At 36.8% G+C, this 22,147-nt stretch overlaps 2 protein-coding genes across 8 annotated transcripts in view; one reads left to right on the plus strand and one right to left on the minus strand.

The window, feature by feature from the left end:
- LOC127874351 (uncharacterized) overlaps positions 1–16,523 on the minus strand; it is a 41,136-nt gene extending 24,613 nt beyond the window's left edge. For 3 of the 4 annotated variants that reach the window (XR_008046834.1, XR_008046833.1, XM_052418602.1), the window contains exons 1-4: positions 16,287–16,523; positions 12,752–12,833; positions 7,537–7,758; positions 4,967–5,226 (exon numbers count right to left, since the gene is read on the minus strand). Coding sequence is in view for 2 of the 4 variants with exons in the window: in XM_052418602.1 (XP_052274562.1) it covers positions 4,967–5,226; positions 7,537–7,758; positions 12,752–12,833; positions 16,287–16,424 (702 nt within the window). In the remaining 2 variants the exon portion in view is untranslated. Of the gene's footprint in view, positions 1–4,966; positions 5,227–7,536; positions 7,759–12,751; positions 12,834–15,089; positions 15,182–16,286 lie in introns of all 4 variants that reach the window. The other variant, XM_052418603.1, reaches the window with a different exon arrangement.
- The window catches only part of LOC127874352 (G-protein coupled receptor-associated protein LMBRD2-like), a 29,968-nt gene continuing 24,341 nt past the window's right edge, over positions 16,521–22,147 (plus strand). For 3 of the 4 annotated variants that reach the window (XR_008046836.1, XM_052418604.1, XM_052418606.1), the window contains exons 1-5: positions 16,528–16,653; positions 17,706–17,901; positions 18,123–18,379; positions 20,909–21,076; positions 21,874–22,084. Coding sequence is in view for 3 of the 4 variants with exons in the window: in XM_052418604.1 (XP_052274564.1) it covers positions 17,728–17,901; positions 18,123–18,379; positions 20,909–21,076; positions 21,874–22,084 (810 nt within the window). In the remaining variant the exon portion in view is untranslated. Of the gene's footprint in view, positions 16,654–17,702; positions 17,902–18,122; positions 18,380–20,908; positions 21,077–21,873; positions 22,085–22,147 lie in introns of all 4 variants that reach the window. The other variant, XM_052418605.1, reaches the window with a different exon arrangement.

Genomic DNA, 22,147 nt, shown 5'->3' on the forward strand with positions numbered 1-22,147 from the left:
TTAATCTGAGAATTTAGTGAATTAAAATCCGTTTCAAGCTAGTATTTTTCCCTTTTTTCACCAACTTTAATCCAACATTCATAATCCAGTTTTGACCGGATTGTTTGCTTACATTGTACAACACTTTAACACATGTGTACTGCGATAAACAATAGCCCCTCTTGTCAAATACTACAGGTCATTTTGGGTGTTACCATTCTGTATTGAATTTGCTTTGAACTGCCGAAATGCACCAGTGCACACATGAAGATGTACACAATTATAACTGTAAATGTCACAAGTCAATACTGACCTATCTCAACAATATGTGTGCGTTAGATACAGTGTAAACTACTTGCTTTTAATTGAGAGGTAAAGATCCCTCAGTTTGTCAAAATGCACCACTATTAAAACCCATGCTTTCCATGCTTTTCATTAGAATGAATGACGTCATTTTGTACATGGGTCTAATTTGTGCATGCTTTCTTGAACAATACAACTCGGCAATGTTTTTCAGATTACAAATTTAATTATATGCATTTGAAAATACTCACAAGGAATAATGTTTTGTGTTATACCAATGAATAACATATGGATATAACACATAATTGAGTAAGGTAGGTTAATAGCGTGTTTTGAGATTGCATAACGATGCTAATGCATACATATACATGCATACATAACCTTACAATTTATATCGCGCGCCAGATATATCACGGTCGCGATCTTTTGACCCCTTCAACTGCGATATATTGGAGTTGCAGTGTATCTCAAGGGACATAGAAGTTATGAGCATTTTTCCAAACCTAAACGCAGATTTCGAAACCTAAACGCGGACCCTAAGTTAAAGGTCAAGGTCACAGGGGTCAAAATTTTTGTGCATATGGAAAGGCCTTGTCCATATACACATGCATACCAAATATGAAGGTTATATCTCAAAGGACATAGTAGTTATGAGCATTTTTCCAAACCTAAACGCAGATTTCAAAATCTAAACGCGCCCCTAAGTTCAACGTCAAGGTCACAGAGGTCAAAAGTTTTGTGCGTATGGAAAGGCCTTGTCCATATACACATGCATACCAAATATGAAGGTTACATCTCAAGGGACATAAAAGTTATGAGCATTTTCGAAACCTAAACGCAAAGTGTGATGGAAAGACGGACAGACAGACGGACAGCATAAAAAGTAAACAGAGCAAACTCCTGACCAGCTGGCAATAGATAGTCCTCACAAGCTGACTGAACAGCCCTCTCACACCTGGCAATAAATAGGCCTCACAAGCTGAATAACAGCCCTCTCTCACCTGGCAATCAATAGGCCTCACACAAGTTGACTGAACAGCTCTCTCACCTGGCAATAAACAGGTCTCACAAGCTGACTGAACAGCTCTCCCCTGGTAATAGATAGGCCTTACAAGCTGACTGAACAGCTCTCTCCCCTGGTAATAGATAGGCCTCACAAGCTGACTAAACAGCTCTCTCCCCTGGTAATAGATAGGCCTCACAAGCTGACGGAACAGCTCTCTCCCCTAGTAATAGATAGGCCTCACAAGCTGACTGAACAGCTCTCTCTCTCTCTTATGTGGCAATAGATAGGCCTCACAAGCTGACTGAACAGTTCTCTCACCCAGCAATAGATAGGCATTCAGGGCCCTCATTTTGCACTTTTTAAAAAGTATACTTTTTTCCCTTTTTTCAGCTAAAAATTCCCCCTCCAAAAAAAAATTTTTTTTTTTCTTTTTTAAATACTTTTATACCTATGTTGGCAGCTAGTATAATGCTACTAACCTTTGATTAAATGTAAAATTATATAAACCACAATAAAATATAGCAATTTTAGGTGTTGAATGGTTGGTGAAAAGATCTTCTAAAATTCCCCTTTTCGCCCAAAACGATGCGAAATTCCCCTTCATGAGGAATGTTGGTGGCTTCCCCTGGCGGCAAGAGAGGGCCCTGGCCTTACAAGCTGACTGAACAGCAATCTCACCTGGCAAAAGATAGGCTTCACGATCTGATTGAAGAGCTCTCTTACCTGGCAATAAAAAGGTCTCATGAGCTGACTGAAAAGCTCTCTCTCACACATGACAATAGATAGGCCTTACAAGATGACTAAACAGCTATCTCACCTGGCAATAGATAGGCCTCACAAGCTGACTGAACAGCACTCTCTCACCTGGTAATAGATAAGTCTCACATGCTGACTGAACAGCTCTCTCTCACCTGGCAATAGATAGGCCTCACAATCTGACTGAACAGCTCTCTTGCCTGACAATATATAGGCCTTACAAGTTGACTGAACAGCATTCTTACCTGACAATAGATAGGCCTCACAAGCTGACTGAACATCTGTCTCCTGGCAATAGATAGGCCTCAAAAGCTGACTGAACAGCATTCTCTCACCTGGCAATAGATAGGCTTGACAAGCTCACTGAACAGCCCTCTCTCACCTGGCAACATATAGGCCTGACAAGCTCACTGAACAGCCCTCTCTCACCTGGCAACAGATAGGCCTGACAAGCTCACTGAACAGCCCTCTCACCTGGCAAAAGATAGGCCTCACAAGCTCACTGAACAGCCCTCTCTCACCTGGCAATAGATAGGTCTCACAAGCTGACTGAACAGCTCTCTCTCTCAGTCTCCGCCAAACTAGTCAAATTTTTACAGGACAGTAGGTCCTGTAAGCTGGGAAAAAATACAGGACCTCCTCTTTTTTTACAGGACCTACCAACTACATAAATATATTAATAAAATAACACGAAAAGACGAGACGTATACCCCCACATGGTGCATTGAAACAGAATATTTTCATGTTGTCTTCACAAAACAAGAGAAGCGAATCTATGGCGATTTTTAAGAATTAATAATCCATTGTTGTTTGTTGATTCTTGTTGCTAAGTCTCAGTGAGCATGTCAGAGAGGAATCTGGTCAATACGGCCTAAACCGACGACGGCCTAGATAATTGATCACCAGCCTTTTTCACGCAGGGACATTAACAGTCAAGATCATGACATTGCGAATGAAGATGATCACAATTAGTAATAACTATCTCGATTACGTCCATACAAATTGATATTTGTATCATTTAATAATCAGATTTATAATTATCTTAATCAGTGACTAGACCGTCATGGATTTAGACCGTCCTGATGAGCATTCGTCATATGGTAACGACGCAAACAAATGGACCAATCAGGTGCATCGCAAAATTCCGTAGAGTAGAGCGTTGGAACGGAAAGACGTGATCACTATTTTTATACCACGGAAAACTTTCAGAGCCGTAAAAACATAAATAATCAACAATTTCGTTCTTTTTTTTTTACCGGACAATCGGTCCTGTAAATTAGACTGACAGGCCGGACCTTACAAAATTTTACAGGACATGTCCGTCGGTCTGACCATGTTTGGCGGAGACTGCTCTCTCTCTCACCTGGCAATAGATAGGCCTCACAAGCTGAGTGAACATCTCTCTCTCTCACCTTGCAATAGATAGGCCTAACAAGCTGACTGAACACCTCTCTCATCTGATAATATATAGGCCTCACAAGCTCAATAAACAGCCCTCTCACCTGGCAATAGATAGGCCTCACAAGCTCACTGAACAGCCCTCTCTCACCTGGCAATAGATAGGCCTCACAAGCTGAGTGAACATCTCTCTCTCTCACCTGGCAATAGATAGGCCTTACAAGCTGACTGAACAGCTCTCTCACCTGATACTGTGAAACCATTATTAATCGTCAGGCATTAATTTTCATAAATTTCGTCAGTTGACCGATCGGCGAATTTAAGATCCTAACGAACAATCATGCTCTATGTTTGAACAAAAACAAATACCAAATTGAACAATATTTTAAAACCGTAGACATGAGGCATTAAATTCCAACATAATCCATGCACACATTCACTGCTGTTTCGTAATCAAGATTAATCCGGTTTTGACACAAAGGGATGTAGATTACACAAGGTACTTAACTGACACGTGACACTTCTTTAAAACGCGTGTGCATTACAGCTGTATCGAATGCGTTGACTTCGTTTATGTAGAATGGTAATGAATTAGCGCTAATTGTTTATAACTTTATTACCCATTAGGTGCATTGTGTTTTTCAGGGGTGTTGCATATTAGCCATCACGCAGCGAATGCTGATGAAAGACAATAAACCAAATAAAAAGATGACGATGTGTGATCAACATGCGTATTTATCACAAATTAATAATGAATATTTTAATTGCTGTTTGTTGTTTGATTGTTTGCGTTTAACCACACTTATTACTATTTTATATGTATCAATTTATTTATTTTTAAATTATTGACATTATTGATTTATATACCGGTAGTTTACTTTTTAAGAACAAACACACACATAGAGTTTCTAATTTTAATGTTGATATCAGAAAAAAAGCATTTTATTTGAAAAAAAACAACACTTAACAAACTGGAACCTCTTTCGTATAACACAAACAGTTTTAAAACGGTATTGACAGCATTTTAATAAAAATCATACCAACTAGAACACATACCCAATTGGCAATTGGCTTCGTTGTTACAAACACTCGTTAACGGTTATTCGATCCCACTTGTCCGCTAATCATAACAATGAATGTGTTAATGGCATACATTAAGAGGGTCCATTACTGTCCCTTGATAACAAAAGACTAGTTAATTGGCATGTGACAAACAGGCCCCATATCCTGCAGTGATTCTCAAGTGTGTTCCCGCATTCGTACCACGATTTTTCGCAACTGCGATTGATCGCGAATATGTATTACACACAAATCGGATATTGACTGACGCATTTTTTTAAATTCAAAATCAGAAATCGGCGAATTTAAGTGCTGACGAAATCGTCATTTTTATAAAAATGGCGAAATTTTGTGCTGTCGAAAATAAATGGTTTCACAGTAATATATAGGCCTGACAAGCTCACTGAATAGCTCTCTCACCTGGTAATGGATAGGCCTCACATGCTCAATAAGCAGCCATCTCACCTGGCAATAGATAGGCCTCACAAGCTGACTGAACAGCTCTCTCAAGGCAAGCGAGTCTGTGTAGTCGGACGGCAGGTTGTCGATAATTAGGCACCTGGAGTGGAGGTCACCGAATGTGATACCAGACTGGGTGCTGTCTACGATAGCGTCACAGTGCAGCGTGTTTCCTTCAACTTGCGACCAGTCTATGGCACACTTTATCTGACCCACTTTCTCAATGCCTTCATTGTATTCCACAAAACCATAGCCCTTACTGTCACCTGGGATAGAATATCAAGGACAATTTTAAATACAATAAAACTAGAAATTATTGTCCCTGATTAGTCTGTGTTGACTGCAAAGGCTAATCGTGGAAACACTTTATGCAAATGCATTTAGCCCAATTTTACCAGAATGCTGTGGTTTGGGGGGCTTTCTTGTTCAATCTGCTTATTTCAAAGACTACTTCAGGCCTGTTAACACCTAAGAATCAAATTGTTTATATTCAAAAGCTTAAAATTTGTTCATTCAATATGATATATATTGGATCTGACTTGATATGTCATTTCATGCCATATAAATAAATGATTTCATGAGTTTTGTTAGTGAGCATGCCTCAGAAATTACTACCAATATTCCTGGACAACTTTAATTAATCATGGAATGAAATGACAAACAACTTAAGATATCTTTTATTAGATGATTTAAAATTAACAAAAAACCCTAATATTAACATAAATGTCATGATAAAACCACAAAGTTGTTTAAATTGCCTGATTTCACTTAATTTTGCAAAGTCATTTTTGCAAAAAATGCTATGTGATTAGTTGGTCAAACAAAAAGTGGCCAATTAAAACAATCACAAAACTATATTACACATTTCAAAGATAAAATAATGATTATATTTAATAGAATACAAGGCGAAGCATGTGATAGAAAAATATGGGCCATGCTCTGTGAAATGGGGGTTAAATGCATGTGTGTTAAGTGCCGTCCAAGATTAGCCTGTGCAGTCTGTACAGGCTAATCAGGGACAACACTTTCTGCAGAAACTAGATTTTTGCTAAAAGAGACTTTCTTTAAACAGAAAATATCCTAAAAGCGGAAAGTGGCGTCCCTGATAAGCCAGTGCCAACTGAAGACGCAAATCTGGGACGAAACTTAACGCACATTCATTAAACCCCTTTCCACACAGCATGGCTCATGTAAGGAAAATTCAAAATTTAAAAGCATTCAATGAGGACATGGAAACTACCAGTGCTTGTTTCTATGGTAACACATACATGTACCGTAAAAATGCAGTCATAAGTCGAGATTTTTTTCCTAAAAAAATTGGTTAAATTTACAGTCTCGACTTATGAGGTCATCCATGAAAAATAATGATGACATTCAACTAAGATCGATCCCCGCGGAAATGGTTAAAGTTGTTGTTGTTGTTGTTGTATAGAAAACTTGTTGAAATACGACACACAAAAATTTCCTCTTTTAACTGACACTTACCAATTAATATAACCACAGTTTGCCGGAACATTTCCCTTGTTTTTATTTTCATTATTTAATCCAAAGTTTTCATGTAAGCATTTGTTTTTTTTACAACTGAATGTGTAAACAAAAGATCGAGTCATTTTTAAAGTAGAGCGAGAATTGGCAACGTGTGTGAATTTACAGTTTGACGTCATCAAAGGAAAGCCGCTTCCTGTCAAGAAGCCATAAAGCATCACCTTTCTCGTCGATAAAACAAAATTTCTTTAATTTGTGAAGCGAAATGTTTAACCAATCACGAGTTTGTTATTCACTGGTAATCGTCCAATTATGTTTGAGCACGTGCATAGCTCCGCCTTTGAAACTGTTATGTAGAACAAAGGAGGAGTTAGCGGTCTATTGGTTATGTCAATCATTGTCATAAAAACGTGTTTATCGAGGAACTAATCAATTGTTTTGATAGTCAGATTAAAAGTACAAAGATTTGATTACAGTGATCACAGTGTGTCATCGGATTATAAGTTTGTGGATTATTACTAGCGTGAACAATTTAGTGCAAACTTTATAATAATAATTTATTAATTTGACTTTGATTTGTGAAAATGCCTCGAAAACGTCAACGCCATGCGTATGACAATACGTTTAAAATACGCGTGATAGAATTTGCAGAGCAATCAATTAATAATAGTGCTGCTGATCGCGAGTTTGGTGTTTCGTATGTCGTTGATGTGTAAATTACGATGTACATGTATATAAGTTCTGGTTTCCTACATGTATGTTGTCTTTGTTTTTATGTGGTTCATATATTATTTTCGATTTCCTAAATATATATCGTATTGATTATATAAAACAAAGTACATAATACACGTGTCCGCTATGTCTACGTCGCACAGTGCTATATTGGCGTCATGGTCTATGTATAGAATAAAAACTTCCCGTACATTTAAAATTGCGTCTGTTTATTTAATTCTTGCACTGACTCGACTTATGACTTGGACATATTCAAAATCTCCGATTTTCGTATCATTTTTTACCCCCCGACTTATGTGCGGGTAGACTTATGACTGCATTTTTACGGTAACTGCAAAGTGCCAACAGCAAGGACTCACCCGTTTCCTCAGACCTCATCAGAAAGCACATGTCCACATTGCCATGTTGCAACATGAGCTCTCTGAACCTGTACTCAGTGATGTCCAGGGGCAAGTGAGCCACACATAGGATCTTCTCGCTACGGAACACCGACACCGTGACCGTCTGATTCTCGAGCTTCGTGTTGTTCAGCTTTGAAATGGCGTCTTCCACAAGGCCGGGGTCCTTTAGGGTCACAACGGCTGTGATACAAGGATTACGTTTAATAAACTTTATACATTGCAATAACATGATGTAAATCGTAAATCAACAAACAAATTGATATACCAACAGGGCTCAGATTAGGTTCAAATCTGAGGGAGAAGTGGCTTCTCCCTCAGCTGAAATTAGGGAAAAGTGAGTCCAAATTAGGGTGAAGTGAGGCCACTGAAAGGAGAAGTGGTTTCTGTTCTGCGTTTAATAAAATCTTCACTTGTAACTATGTTTTATTATGGCAAGCGAAGTGCACATTAATGTCTTAAACCACGTTTTAACACTTAACTATATAGTTAAGAGACTTTGAACCCGGGTTCAAAGTGCCGTTTGCACATTAATACCTTAAACCCGGGTTCAAGACTTTGAACCGAGGTTCAAAGTGTGTCTAAAAATAGATACAAATCTGTTATCTGAGACAACCAATCAGCAGAGCTTAAACCACAATTTGAAGGTAAATGCAGCGACTTCATTGGTCATCTCTTAACTATATGGTTAATAGACTTTGAACTGCAGTTCAAAGTCTTAAACTGCGGTTAAGAGGCGCGGAATGCACATTAATTATTTAACAGTTAATTATATAGTTAAGAAACTTTGAACTGAGTTCAAAGGGCCGTTTGCACATTAATTGCTTATACCCGAGTTCAAGAGTTTAAACTGCGGTTCAAAGTCGGAAAAAATCTCTTATCTACATAGTTAAGAGACAACCAATCAGCGGAGCTTAAACTACAATTAGAATGTAAATGCCGTGATCTCATTGGTCGTTTCTTAACTATAGGGTTAAGAGACTTTGATGAACTTGAATTTCTTAACTATAGGGTTAAGTCTTAAACTGCGGTTCAAAGTCTTAAAATGGGGTTAAGACGCGCGGAATGCAATTAATTATTTAACAGTTAACTATAGAGTTAAGAGACTTTGAACCAGAGTTCAAAGTGCCGTTTGCACATTTATTCTTTAAACCGAGTTCAAGAGTTTGAACCGCGGTTCAAAGTGTGTCTAAAAATAGATGCAAATCTCTTATCTACATAATTCAGAGACAACCAATCAGCGGAGCTTAAACCACAATTAGAAGGCAAATGTAACGATTTCATTGGTTGTTTCTTAACTATAGAGTTATGAGACTTTGAACCGCAGTTCAAAGTCTTGAACCCAGGTTTAAGGAATTAATGCGCAAACGGCACTTTGAACCCGGGTTCAAAGTCTCTTAAAACTTTATAGTTAACTGTTAAACCGTGGTTTAAGACAATAATGTGCACTTCGCTTGCCATTTTTTATACCTTTCTTTACACCAAGCCTACCATCATCAATGACAAACAAATAATTTTTCAAATTCAATAAATCTTTACATATAAAGTCACATATATCAATTCATACAAATAAAACATGTGATTTCCATATGCGTCATAAAAAATCAACACTTACTTAAATATTGTCTTGACAATCCAAAACCCTATTTACATTATAATGTACATGATAATTACATATGAGCTTAAACCCAAATTAGAAATCTCATTTTACTACTGTTATTTTAATTAGCAGGCAAAATGCCCCGCCGTACTCATGCCTTCTGTCACATACAGGCATTAATACATCTACCACAATAATCGGTCCCTACGGGTATATTCATCCATTAAAAAATCATGGCCAATTACTTAAGACTGATGATGAAAAGCAGGTGTAATCTTCATGGATATTGAGCATTTCATGCATAAATAAATTTTCTATCAAAAACACTTCCGAATTTTAATGTTAATGGGACGTAAAAAATAATTCTTGCTGCAAATAAACCGTGTTCATGTACCAGTATATTGTGTTGACCCACGGTCCTGATTAGAAGCGCACAAAAATTATGCGGTACATGTACAAACGCCACGTTATCTGCATGGAAAGCGAGGGTGTATTCAATTGTGTGCACAACGTCTATACCGACACCTCTATTTGCATTTGTTACAGACCCACGTGTCTTGAGTAATAAGATCCAATGTGCAAATATTAGCTAGAATGTAAAAATTCTGTTTTCTGAGTTCAAGTGTTTTGATTCAATTGATCACTATATTTTGAAAAATATTTTTTATTTGTATCTATTTACTTACATAATACACTAAGAGGGATATAAAATAAAGTCGTTTACATATGGATATATCAAATTATGGAAATAGGCACTATGCACAGGTGAGTTAGTTTTTGTTTGTATGGTTATGAATTCAAAATAAATTGCGCATCAACTGGAGAATTATTGTTTAAGAGTTTTTAAACACGAAACAAAGTAACAGCATAACACACTAGAGTAAATCGTATTCATATTTACTGTTGGGAATGTGTTGCGCGTATTAACTTTTTTGTGCGTAAATACATGTCCATAACCACGTTATTTCATCGCTTAGGTAAATGCGCGCATTCTCATTGGTTACTATCGATGTTAATGAACCACTTGACTCCACCTGCAAGGCAATGTACTAATTGCGCTTCAAGAACAGAGAACTATCAAAACTGTCGACACAATGTCACTCGCTTTCATCTTTTGATCTACATGTAAGCCTTAATTGTTTGGAGTGTATGCCGATGTATGCTAGTTGACTGGATAAGCTTTTACAGCAGTCGATCATGATAATAAACCGATATTTTAACAAGTGTCATCTGTGACTTTACAACATGTGTAAACAGAAAATTTTGCGATGGGAAAGTTGAGAGAAATAAACAAATGGCGATGTTGTAAAAAAAGAAGTCGAAGTCGACTTCTCCGTACTGTAATTTAAGGGCGATGTTATTATGTCACGGGCGAAGTTATCGCCCACGTTGCCCTCACGGCCGAGCCCTGACCAAACAAAATAAGGTTTGTTTATTTATTGGTGCATATCCCTTGATGTATGGTAGAATCCTAACAAATAACAATAAGTCAATAACTCTTATTTTACGAGGTGTATGGTTATGGTTTTTGTGCATGGCACTTTTCCTCATTGATATCCATACACCCATGAAGTTTCATGTTGAAATCTTGTATGGTATCTGAGATACAGCCCTGAAAAGTTACACGATACAAAAACAACAAAGGCCAATAACTCTTTAGTAAAAAAGGTATATCGTAATGGTTCTAGAGCATGGCACTTCTTCTTATCAGTGCTCCAGCTAGGCCTTAATCGAAGGGCGCCGCGCCCTGCCCTCCCGAATCTCCGCCCTGCTCCCCCCGCCCAATTTCTTTTTCTTTTTTTTTTTTTTTACACATATGATTATTCATAAATCTCTTATTAGATTGTAATTACTTTAATCCTCATTGTAGACATTATATTTGAATGGTTTAATAATAATGGGAATAATACACTTATTTATAACATATAAATTAACATGCAATAGGAAGCATTCCAGAAACACCCGCGCGCTCGTACGTGCCCTTTTGACAAAATACTGCGCGTCGAAAGTGCCCTTTTGACAAAATACTGCGCGTCGAAAGTGCCCTTTTGACAAAAAAGCCCCCCTGCCCTTTTCAAATCCTAGCTGGAGCACTGTTCTTATTGATAATGATATCTATACACCCATCAAGATTCAAGTTGCAATCTTGTATTATACATGTATCTGAGATATAGCCCTAAAAAGTTATATTATAAAACAACAACAAAGTGCAATAACTCTTATTTAAGAAAGTGCAGGGTTATGGTTTTTGGGCATGGCAATTCTCCCTTGATTTCTACACACCCATGAAGTTTCATGTTGAAAGCTTGTATCATATCTGAGATAGGGCCTTGAAAAGATACATCATACAAAAACAACAAAGGGCAACAATTCTTATTTAACAAAGTGTAGGGTTATGGTTCTTGTGCCTGGCACTTTTCCTCACTGATTTTTGTCTTCATTGATATCTATACACGCATGAAGTTTCATGTTGAAATCATGTATTGTATCTGAGACATAGCCTTGAACATTCGAGACGGACAACTTTATCCTCCGCCTTTGGCGGGGGACAATAAATGAGCAAGCATGGCTCCTCATGCGGGTCTATCAGATTTTTCTCACCATGGATAAGATACATGAATAATTTAATTACTTGTGAATTTATTAAGTTAATTATGAATGTGCCCGGACTCACACCTATGCCCTCTTTTAATGCAAACTTAGGCAAAGTAGGACCTTATAAACAAATAAATTGCGTTTTGATAGCATGACTGTGTTTAAAGCAAGTGTGAATGAGTTCAATGTCTACATTTTATTCTTAAAAACCCCAATGAATATGACGAGAAATTTTGTTCACGTCAGTTTAATTTATAACAAGGACGTTATTTCCGAAACCAAAACATTTGCTTGTATTTTTGTAGAACCAAAAGTTTGACTAAGCGTCATAATAAACTCATATGAACAAATCTTCTCAAAACTAATTGAAGCGTCATATGAACTAATATTTCAAAACTAATTGGGATTTTTTCAACAGAGTATATACCTTGTGTAAATGGAATAGTTTTCTGCTGTTCAGCAGAAAATTATTTGTATTTTAATAACACTTTTTTTGTTAGTTTTCTGGTACTACTTTTTTGAATTTTTATTCTAGTTCATGATTCATCAACCTTTAATCTGTTTTAATACAAAGCAAGAAGATTGTATATACTCTTTTTAAACCACAAATCACAAGGTACATACTCTGCCCCATTTGCTGGTTGCTCTGAGGCCATATTTTGTTGAGCTTCATTTCGGGAAAACTTGGCACAATGCATGTGCATAAAGTGCTGTCCAAGATTACCCTGTGCAGTCCACAAAGGCTACTCTGTACTCAAGGACCATACTTTCTACCCAAACTGGATTTTTAATAAGAAGGGACATCATTTAAACACAAATTTCCATACAAGCAGAAAGTTTCCTCTTTGATTAGCCTTTGTGAACTGCAGAGGCTAATCAGGGACAACACTTTATATGCATGCATTGAGCCCAGTTTGGGTTGTAACTTTACGCACATGTATTAAGCCCCGTTTTCCCAGAAGTGATTCTTCAAACACATACCTGTGCTCTGTCCGGCAGTCTTTCCAATGAGTATTTCTTCCACTGGAAACTCCCCATTGAAACCCATGAAGGCTCGAATATCCTAAAACCAAACAGACACTTGACTGTAATACAACATCAGAGCTTCTTTTTCTAAACACAGTTTTAATTTTAAGTTTATTTTTAAATGCTACTTGATATATGGTCCAGTCAGGTCTTTTCAGACTAATGTAAATTCATTTAGTGAAATTTTCACTCCAGTATCATTTGGTTACCATAACTTTTGACACAGTTTATACAAATGAGCACCATAACAAACAAGGCAATTAAAAGGAAGCATAAACATTTTTGGCAAACATAAAGATGTACTACCAGTCTCCCCAAAAATGATTGTTACAAAAAATCCATTACTTATGAAGGAAAGAACCTATGCAGAGGGTCCTGGAATCAGAAGTAGGAATTTTTCATAAACAAACAGAAACCATTAATGAATTTAGTTCAGTAAAGACCATTAAAATGACTATATGCATTTGCAATTTTAAGATCAGGCTTTTGAGTTGAATAGTGAATGGACTCCCCACAAAAGAAATAGGGATAAGAGTCTCATTAAAAGGAATATGGAATGTAGGCCCTACAAAAGAACTAGGGAATAGCTTCTCATTAAAAGGAATAAGAAATGCAGTCCCTATGAAAGAAATAGGGAATAGCCTTTCATTAAAATAAATGAAGTCCCCACAAAAGAAATATGTAATAGACTCTCATTAAAAGGAATATGGAATGGTGTCCAAAAAAGTAATCGGGAATAGAGTCTCATTAAAAGGAATGGGCAATGGAGTCCCTACAAAAGAAACAAGAAATATAGAGTCTCAAAGATATAGACAAAATAGGAAATGGAGTAAGGCAATCTGGTTCTGGAGATGCATTGTACAACCTGTAAATGGCAAGCATGGACATTATGGGAGCTTTGTTCTGGAAAAACTGGGCTTCATGCATGTGCATTAATATAAAGTTTCACCCCACAGGGGCGTAAAATTTTGCTAAAAGCAGGTCACCCTGCAGGGCCACCAGAGTACAAAATTAGGTCATCCATACTTATTTTGTGGTTGCCCCGAATTTTTTACAGTTAAATGATAATGATTCTAAATTTTAAGCAATCAGTTGTTTACTTAACTACACTGCAGATCCATGGATCATGATCGCGATATAGCATGCGATGTACATGTATAGCACATCATTTGTTTAATATAATTTATTAAAACAAATCTACTGGCTCACCCATTTAAATGAATTACATCTTCGTTAAATTATCAAAATAATTTAGTTTAATAAATTTCGAATGGCAATTATGGTTTATACAAACAGGTAAAAATGTTATGTCCCAAAAGCGTATGATCAATTTTGTCTACACATAAGACACATGATGATGTGAAATTAGCTGATGTGAAAGTTCAAGCAACACATGTATTTCGTGTGTAAGGAAAAAAGTACATAACTTGATTCCTAATGCCACAGTGAAAAGACGTTTCCATGGGAAGCACGTGCTATAAGCTAATGACGCGAGACTGTTACAATTCCAGGGTGTTGAGCAATCGGGCATTATGCTTGTTGCTCTATGAGTGAAGACACTGAGAAGGTGCCAAAAATGAGATTAAAAAGGATTTATTCATAGAAAGGGATTTTATGTTGATGAAAATGCGGTCACCCGATCGGGCTAGTGTTTCAGAATTGAATTCGTCTGAGGCTAATAGTAAGTCCCCATGCGAGCGGGCGACCATAATTTTACACCCCTGCCTCAGATGAGCCTTTGCAGTTGGCATAGGCTTTTCAGGGACGACACTTTTGTTTTGTATGGAATTTTTCGTTCACTTCTTAACAAAAATCCAGTCTTGACAGAGAGTTCTGTTCCTGCTAAGCCTGTGCTGACTGCACTTTAGGCACATAAATTAAGCCTGCTTTTCACACAACGCAGCTCATTGAGTTAACAGCTACATACTAATTTTTTTTATATAAATCTTAAGGCTATGGTGGCAAACTATACATAATTGGGATGTATCATTTGTAATGGGATTTTCAACAAAGAACATTTGGACACAGATCAATTGGAAAAATTTCCATTTACTACTATTAATTTGAAACAAACCTTAAACAACAACAACACAGAAAACATATTCAACAAATAGATACAAACATACAAAAAAGACAAGAGGGCGGAAACATTTGCATAGAACTTGTGTAGAAGGTAAGTAGGTCGGGACTGGGCCATGTGGTCTCAAAGATCTGTAAAAAAGATTTACATGTAAAATGAAAATGAGTGAAAGCAAGTAGAACAGTTCATGGGATGGTTTTTGTAAGTCCCTACTGCTCTTATGGCTTTTCATCGTTGCAGCTGACGAGTTGATATCCATAAATTCCATTTAGAAGTGCGCCATCAGGATATTAACCATTTCTTGCCTGCAAACAAATTTAATCATTTAACCGTAGGCGCGATAACCTCTAAACCAGCTGAAAATGTTATGCATGACAATATAAAACAAGATGATGTGTTTGAAGATGTCATCAAATGTATTAAAGAAATAAGTTGAAAATTAAGTAATAAAATAACTTTAACATGAAAAATTCTCATGAGTCTTAGAATGTACAACACTTTACATTATTTTAAGCCCAAATGCCCATGATGATGAACAAAATAGAAAGGTCTCTGACCAGGGTCCGGTTTTATGACAGCGACCATGGTCGGGTGACTATGATTGTACCAGCGAATAATTGTCGTGCCACAATAACCCGGTTTAATGGACAGCGATGATCAGTTGACCGCGTGTTGTTCGACATTCTGTCGAGCAACCCATGTCCACCCCTCACACCACGACTGCTCGTCGCTTGCCGCTTTGTAGGCACCCAAAACCTGTGCGCAATGCATGCGGATAGGTGCGAGTTTCATCATGGCGGCCTCCATGCGACTTGTTCATCTAATAAGAAGACATTTTCGAAGAGAGCGAGTTTTTAGAGATAGATTGAATCCGCCAGACACGTACACTGTCGTGCGACCACCGTCGCTTCAACTTGCTCCTTGAACGAGTGGTCAGTTAGCGGCCGACGAGCGTCATTTTTGGACCATGAATGGCACTGACTCAAATTGTTGCAGTCTTTGTCTTCCATTTTTGGCGTGTATTTTTGCTGGCGGATGTCGATGGCGGAAGTGGTAATTTTCCTAAATAGCGACTACCACGACCGCAGTCGACTGAGAACACTGTCATGTGACCACAGTCGAGGCAACTTGCTTCTTGAACGCGACGAGAGGTCAGTTAGCGACCAACGACTCGAGCGTTGGTCGACCACACAGTCACGCGACTACACTTAGATTTTGTAGTTATTCATTAAACCGGACCCTGGGTGAAACCATTATTGGAAATATAATAAAATGGAAAAGTATTAATTAATACAATAATATAGAAGCTTAAAAGCTTTACAATAAAAACAAACTAGATCCTCTCTTATAAATCTAAAACATGTTTCTCTTCAAGAGACTCTTGCATACAATTTAAAATGGACTTGTTACCTTGTCTGACACATTGTCAGGTAAGTTTTTTATCATCAATCTTTTTTCTCTGTTGAACTCAATTTTGGATTTTTCGAGTAATGCCATTTTGCTGACAGTATCAGAGAACCCGTCTGCATCTTTATCGTCCTTTTCCATTAGATATAACGACGAAAATACTATTTAAGTTCAAAATTTTAAAATTGCATGTAAAATGAAACAGTTTTGTTTCGTAAAAATCGCCAAACGGCTGGAGGTCAAATTTACGTCTGCACCACTTCCGGATTTACGTAGACGATATTGATTTCTCATTTTCAGTTTTTTTTTGCATTTATAATGCCTACGATATAATTAGGCATCAGGAAATGTTTATTTAACCGTTTCCTTGGTAAGATATAGAATTTGGAGTTATTTTCTGTATAGTTATGCTTGTTTATAATGTCCACTAAATAGGTTAAAACATTTGACAGTTAAAATTAATTGATATGTAACCTCTGGCACTGGTTATTTAAGTCATACGATAATGTCGTTTATTTTATGCATAGTGGAGAAACATTGAAAATTATCAGAGAAATAATACATTATATGACAAGGGATTAAGAAAATTTGAGTTTGAATTAGAATGTCTTCATTTTTTGTAAACAGAGACGTAGATAATATCTATGTTATCAAAAAAGAAAAGAAGACTTACAATAAATGCTGATGATACAAATACAAAATTAAAAATACAAATTTTATTTAAAGTCGGTTTGTACAGAACAAGTATAACATTAGCGTTGTATCGCTATTGACCAACATATGGATATTGATCGATAACATTCAGTTGGATCATATTTGATTTCAAAAGCCTTTTTCTTTAATCAACTAGCCTTTGTCCCCCTTTGGCCTTCTCAGTCGTAATGTGCCACTTACCGGTACTGACTTAGGACGGTCATTATAAGACAATGTCTTTTAAAACTGCTAAAATATTGCAAACAATAAAACTCTTCAAACTATCAGGAGAGAAAGTCTTGTTCTTATCCACTTATTTTATAACAACAGAAAACTAAAATGATAAAAACTGGGATCAGCACTTTGAAATGGTCAATTCAAAGCATTGCGAGTTTAAACCAGTCTGAGGGCTAGACAAACCTCATCTAGCTCAACAATTCAACATAAACAATATGTGTGTCTAAAACGCTTTTATTCAAATGTAGATAGAAAATGAAAACCTGAATGCCAAAACATGTCAAACGAATCATTATACTAGACAATATGGATAGAAAATATGCAATATTTTTTCATCACTTATCAGGTAATTATTACAATCTTTCTATTGCCGGAGATGAGATTTCCATGTATTTTTTGCGATGAGATGGTTGGATAATTGTGCAGAATTTTTTTCGAATTGACAGTAACATTACAAAACATAATTTGTTTTCATTTTACATATTTCAGCAGACGTTATACATGACCTATAGCAATGAGTGCAGGACCTCTTGTTGTGGAGATCATTTGTACATGTTTCCTAGCAGCCTTTCTGTTGCATCGCTATGGTGACCTAAGGAAACAGCACGTCCTTGTGACGTTGTTCACGTTCATTGCGTGGTATTTCTCCTTCATGATCATTTTCATTCTGCCTTTGGACGTCTCCAGTGTAAGTGAATGTTGGAATTCTTAACTATTAAACTTTAGAACCTTATTGTATATACTTGGCACAGTCTTACAGTATATTTAAAGTTGTTGAATATTCAAGTTTAAGATAATGACTTTATTTCTAAAATTCAAGTAAATTCAATATTTTGTAAAAATAATTTGATGAAGCTTTTTAATTTTAGGAAAATAAATCTTTGATGAAAATAATTTGCTGTATTACAGACTTTTTATAAGCAATGTGTGGAAGAGAAGCGTCGCAGCTTGCCCATCTCTACGGACTCACCTAGCAACCTCACGACTACAACCGCTTCAAATGGCACAACTACAACTCCTGTAACCCTGTCAAGCTCTGCCCATACCCACATTGGCCTACGCTCACTGCCTGAGGACCACTGCATTGCACCAGTCAGTCATGTGCCTGACTATGTCTTGCCGACATTATGGAAAATTGTCTACTGGACATCTCAGTTTTTGACTTGGTAAATTTAAATCATCAGGGCTCCCCACTGCCCAAAAGTTTCTTTGACCAACTTAGCCACCACCTTAGTATCATCAAGACTATCAACTCCTTTAAGCTTTTTATGTCCCCCACCACTATAGTGGTGGACACATTGTTTTTGCCCTGTCTGTTGGTTGGTTGGTTTATGTGTTTGTTTGCTCCAACTTTAACATTTTGCCATAACTTTTGCAATATTGAAGATAGCAACTTCATATTTGGCATGCATGTGTATATCATAGAGCTGCACATTTTGAGTGGTGAAAGGTCAAGGTCATCCTTCAAGGTCAAAGGTCAAGTATATAGCTTCAAAGCGGCCCAAGGTCAAAGGTCAAGTATATAGCTTCAAAGCGGCGCAGAAAGGGACATAGTGTTTCTGACAAACACTTATCTTGTTTCCTTCAAAATTTTAGCCAAATATATTTTCTTTAACTAGAAAAGAAGGTTTTTAATGTCTTCCAATTGACATGACGCCTTATCTATGATTGCTCCGCCCACTTAATCACGTGGCTCAGCTGGTAGCAAACCTAGACAAGCTAACACCAAAATGGCTTCATTGCCTATATACTGCATGTAGATTAACGCGATATTCCGGATTATTTTTATGGACTTTTTGATACCATATGACACTTGTATAAGGGGTTTGTGTCATTTAGTTATTCTGTGAATGCAAAAAATATACATTTATAGAGAACATCAGCTAATTATAACGGGTTTTTTGGTACATGAATAACGCTCTCAAACGCTTGCGCGCTGACCAAAATCGAACCTGTTATTACATGTGATGTTGGTCTTAGCAATAAATTAACACTTCTTCAACGGCATTGACCCATGTTATTTACGAAACATTTCCACTCGTGTATTTGACACGAAATAGCGCTTTAAACTGGGATTTCGGTGAACGCTTTCTGACACCGAGTGTACCAAAATCCCACATGTTATTACGTATAAAAGTGATATTAATAATATTAAAAATTGCTTATGGGACATTTATCAATCACTATAATTGAAAGTGCAAGACAGCACAATAAGTTTGGTCATTGTCATATATAAAGTAGCGCTGTATGTAGGGGAATTCAGTAAAGCTACCTGTAACAGACGCTGGCGCAGGTACCGACTTCTCCCAAGTTCGGCATTTATTGGTTATATCAGTAATAATAAATCTTATTATGTGGCATTTATCGATTCGATTCTATTAAAATAGAAACATATAATTGTTTTCACTGTTTCTGACACACACAAAACTCGATTTATAACGGGGATTTCGTTAAGTTACGCAAAGTTGGTACCAATCTTCTCTATTATTCTACAAGCACACATGATATAATTCATACTTAATAATGCTTAGTTATTTCTAACATAACATTTCCAGTTTTTGAAATAAATAAATGCTCCATAAGGGTGATCTCGGTAATTCTACACATTGAAGCTTCCACTTGCTCTTGTCAAGACCGCATTTCCGCGTTTGAAATGGTATATATTTAATTAATCTATCTTATGGATACCGAATGTCAGAGTTACATAAAACCTATTCACACCGTTTTTGCCTTATTTCATTTCCGCTTTTTTTTCGTACAAATCAAACAAAACTCGTTGAAAAAAATGAGAACTAGGCATTCGATCTCAAAGGTGGATTAAAAGCGTTCATTGGTGACATCACATGTCTGCACATGTGTAGATACCGTTATTAATAAAATATATCACGTGTCACCTTCTAATAACATGTATAATGGCAATAAAGTGCATTACTATCAGAGTAATAAAACACAGCACAAATTAGGCTTCATGCTGGGTTTTATTTCTCTTTAAGTAATGCAGATGAACCTCGCTTCTGTATATTAATGACCTAGTAACTGATAAAACTATTTAAAAAAAACGTGAAATATTATGTGATAATCAGATCGATAACATAAACTATTTAAATCTGCTAATATATCCGATAAAAATATATTATAATTGTCTTTGACAGTGTTGACGTTCAGTTGTCCGTGGTGACGACCGCATGCATTTATACATCTCTTACACTTCTCAAGATCTCTTTTCGGCTTTGAAAACGATATAAATTAAATGTCACCAACTAATCTTTCAGGATATCGATTGTCCGAGTTACATAGTCCCCATCGACACCGTTTAACCATTTTTAATCTGCTTTTTAAAGAGGAAAACAAAAGAAACTCGCTAAAGTAAAAGTGAACCTATACATAGCTTGTCTAGAAAATGGCGGACAGTTCGTTGCTAACTAACGCGCCCGATTATCAGTTCTTAGATAAGAACTTGATTGACAGGCTATTATTAACCATATTAATTGCATTTTAGTTTTTGAATTGCCTTCTTTAAAAAAATAAGCCATTTAAGTATTAACTCACTGGTTACTTTAAAAAGGCAGTCAAAAACTGTTTTGTGTTTTTGCAGACATTCTTTCTATTTGAAATGATTGTCGGAGGAGCAATCTTATATTATCAAAATAATTTATTTTAATTTGTCAGTTACTGAAAAATCTTTGTGCTTGCAGGCTGCTGTTACCCATGATGCAGTCGTACTCGAGAGCTGGTGACTTCACGGTGATGGGCAAGTTACGCACAGCTGTCGTACAGAACCTCATCTACTACGGCACCTATCTGCTCATCTTTGGTATCTGCCTCATATATGTGGCAGCCAGGCCGGACCTACACATTGATGCGTGAGTGTAAATACCAAGATCTGATAGTTGGGGCCCGACCCATTATTAGTATTTGTTAACGTGACATACTTACATGCATGTTTTAAGTAACATATGTAAATCTTTTTTTACCATTTTGGGAATATGGCATATGTTGTATACTGGCTTAGATACCCGGGCTACTAGTTTATGATAACTATTACTTGACATTTTGAGATTTAAGGATTATAGATTTTAATGAGCAGATGGTGACCATTAACTTTTATAATGATTTTCTAAACAGAAATATATGTCGACTTCTTAACCCTTTCCCTCTTAGAAGCAAAGTGAAAATGGCTACGTGCAAACAGCATAAAACCAGAACAGCCTGCGAGTAACTCGCAGTCTGTTCAGGTTTTATGCTGTTTGCTGCTCATCAGTATCTAAGGGTTGGAAGTGAAACCTTTAAAACTTGGATCTAGTAAGAAAGGCCTTTAATTAAATTGAACTTTCTTAGGGACTACAAATGCGTCAAAATACGTATATCAGTGGTAAAGTTTTAAATAATAATAAAAATATCATGCTGAGTGGAGTCCCAAGTCAACCAGGGTATTTAACTTTACAATACCATCTGTTCTATGCCACAGATTTCAATTGAAGCAGAATTCTGCTTTTTGATGCAAGCATTTTATAAGTTTTCCTATTTTGACCCATGGAAATAATCTGCCTTGCATCAAAGTGTGAATGTTGCTATTAAACTAACTCCAAACTATATCTTTTTATCACTCAATTGGTCTAGTGTGCATAGTATTTCACCAAAGTTTATGAATGTATTGCAGTGAAAAGCTGAAGGTGATAGGAGTGACAGCCAGTAACACATGGGGGCTGTTCCTTCTCGTGCTGTTGCTAGGTTACGGACTGGTTGAGGTACCTAGGTACGTCTGGAACCAGTCCAAACATTCGTACACGCTGTCACGGACCTACTTCAAGTTGGCAAAGCAGAGCGTAGAGAAGACAGAGGCTGAGGAACAGCTGGAAGACGTGCTGGAGGTAAGCATGCTCTCATGTGCAGAGTAATATACACATTTTTCTTTGCCTGATATCTGTTTGTAG

The sequence above is a fragment of the Dreissena polymorpha genome, chromosome 3, assembly GCF_020536995.1.
Source record: "Dreissena polymorpha isolate Duluth1 chromosome 3, UMN_Dpol_1.0, whole genome shotgun sequence".
Taxonomy (NCBI): domain Eukaryota; kingdom Metazoa; phylum Mollusca; class Bivalvia; order Myida; family Dreissenidae; genus Dreissena; species Dreissena polymorpha.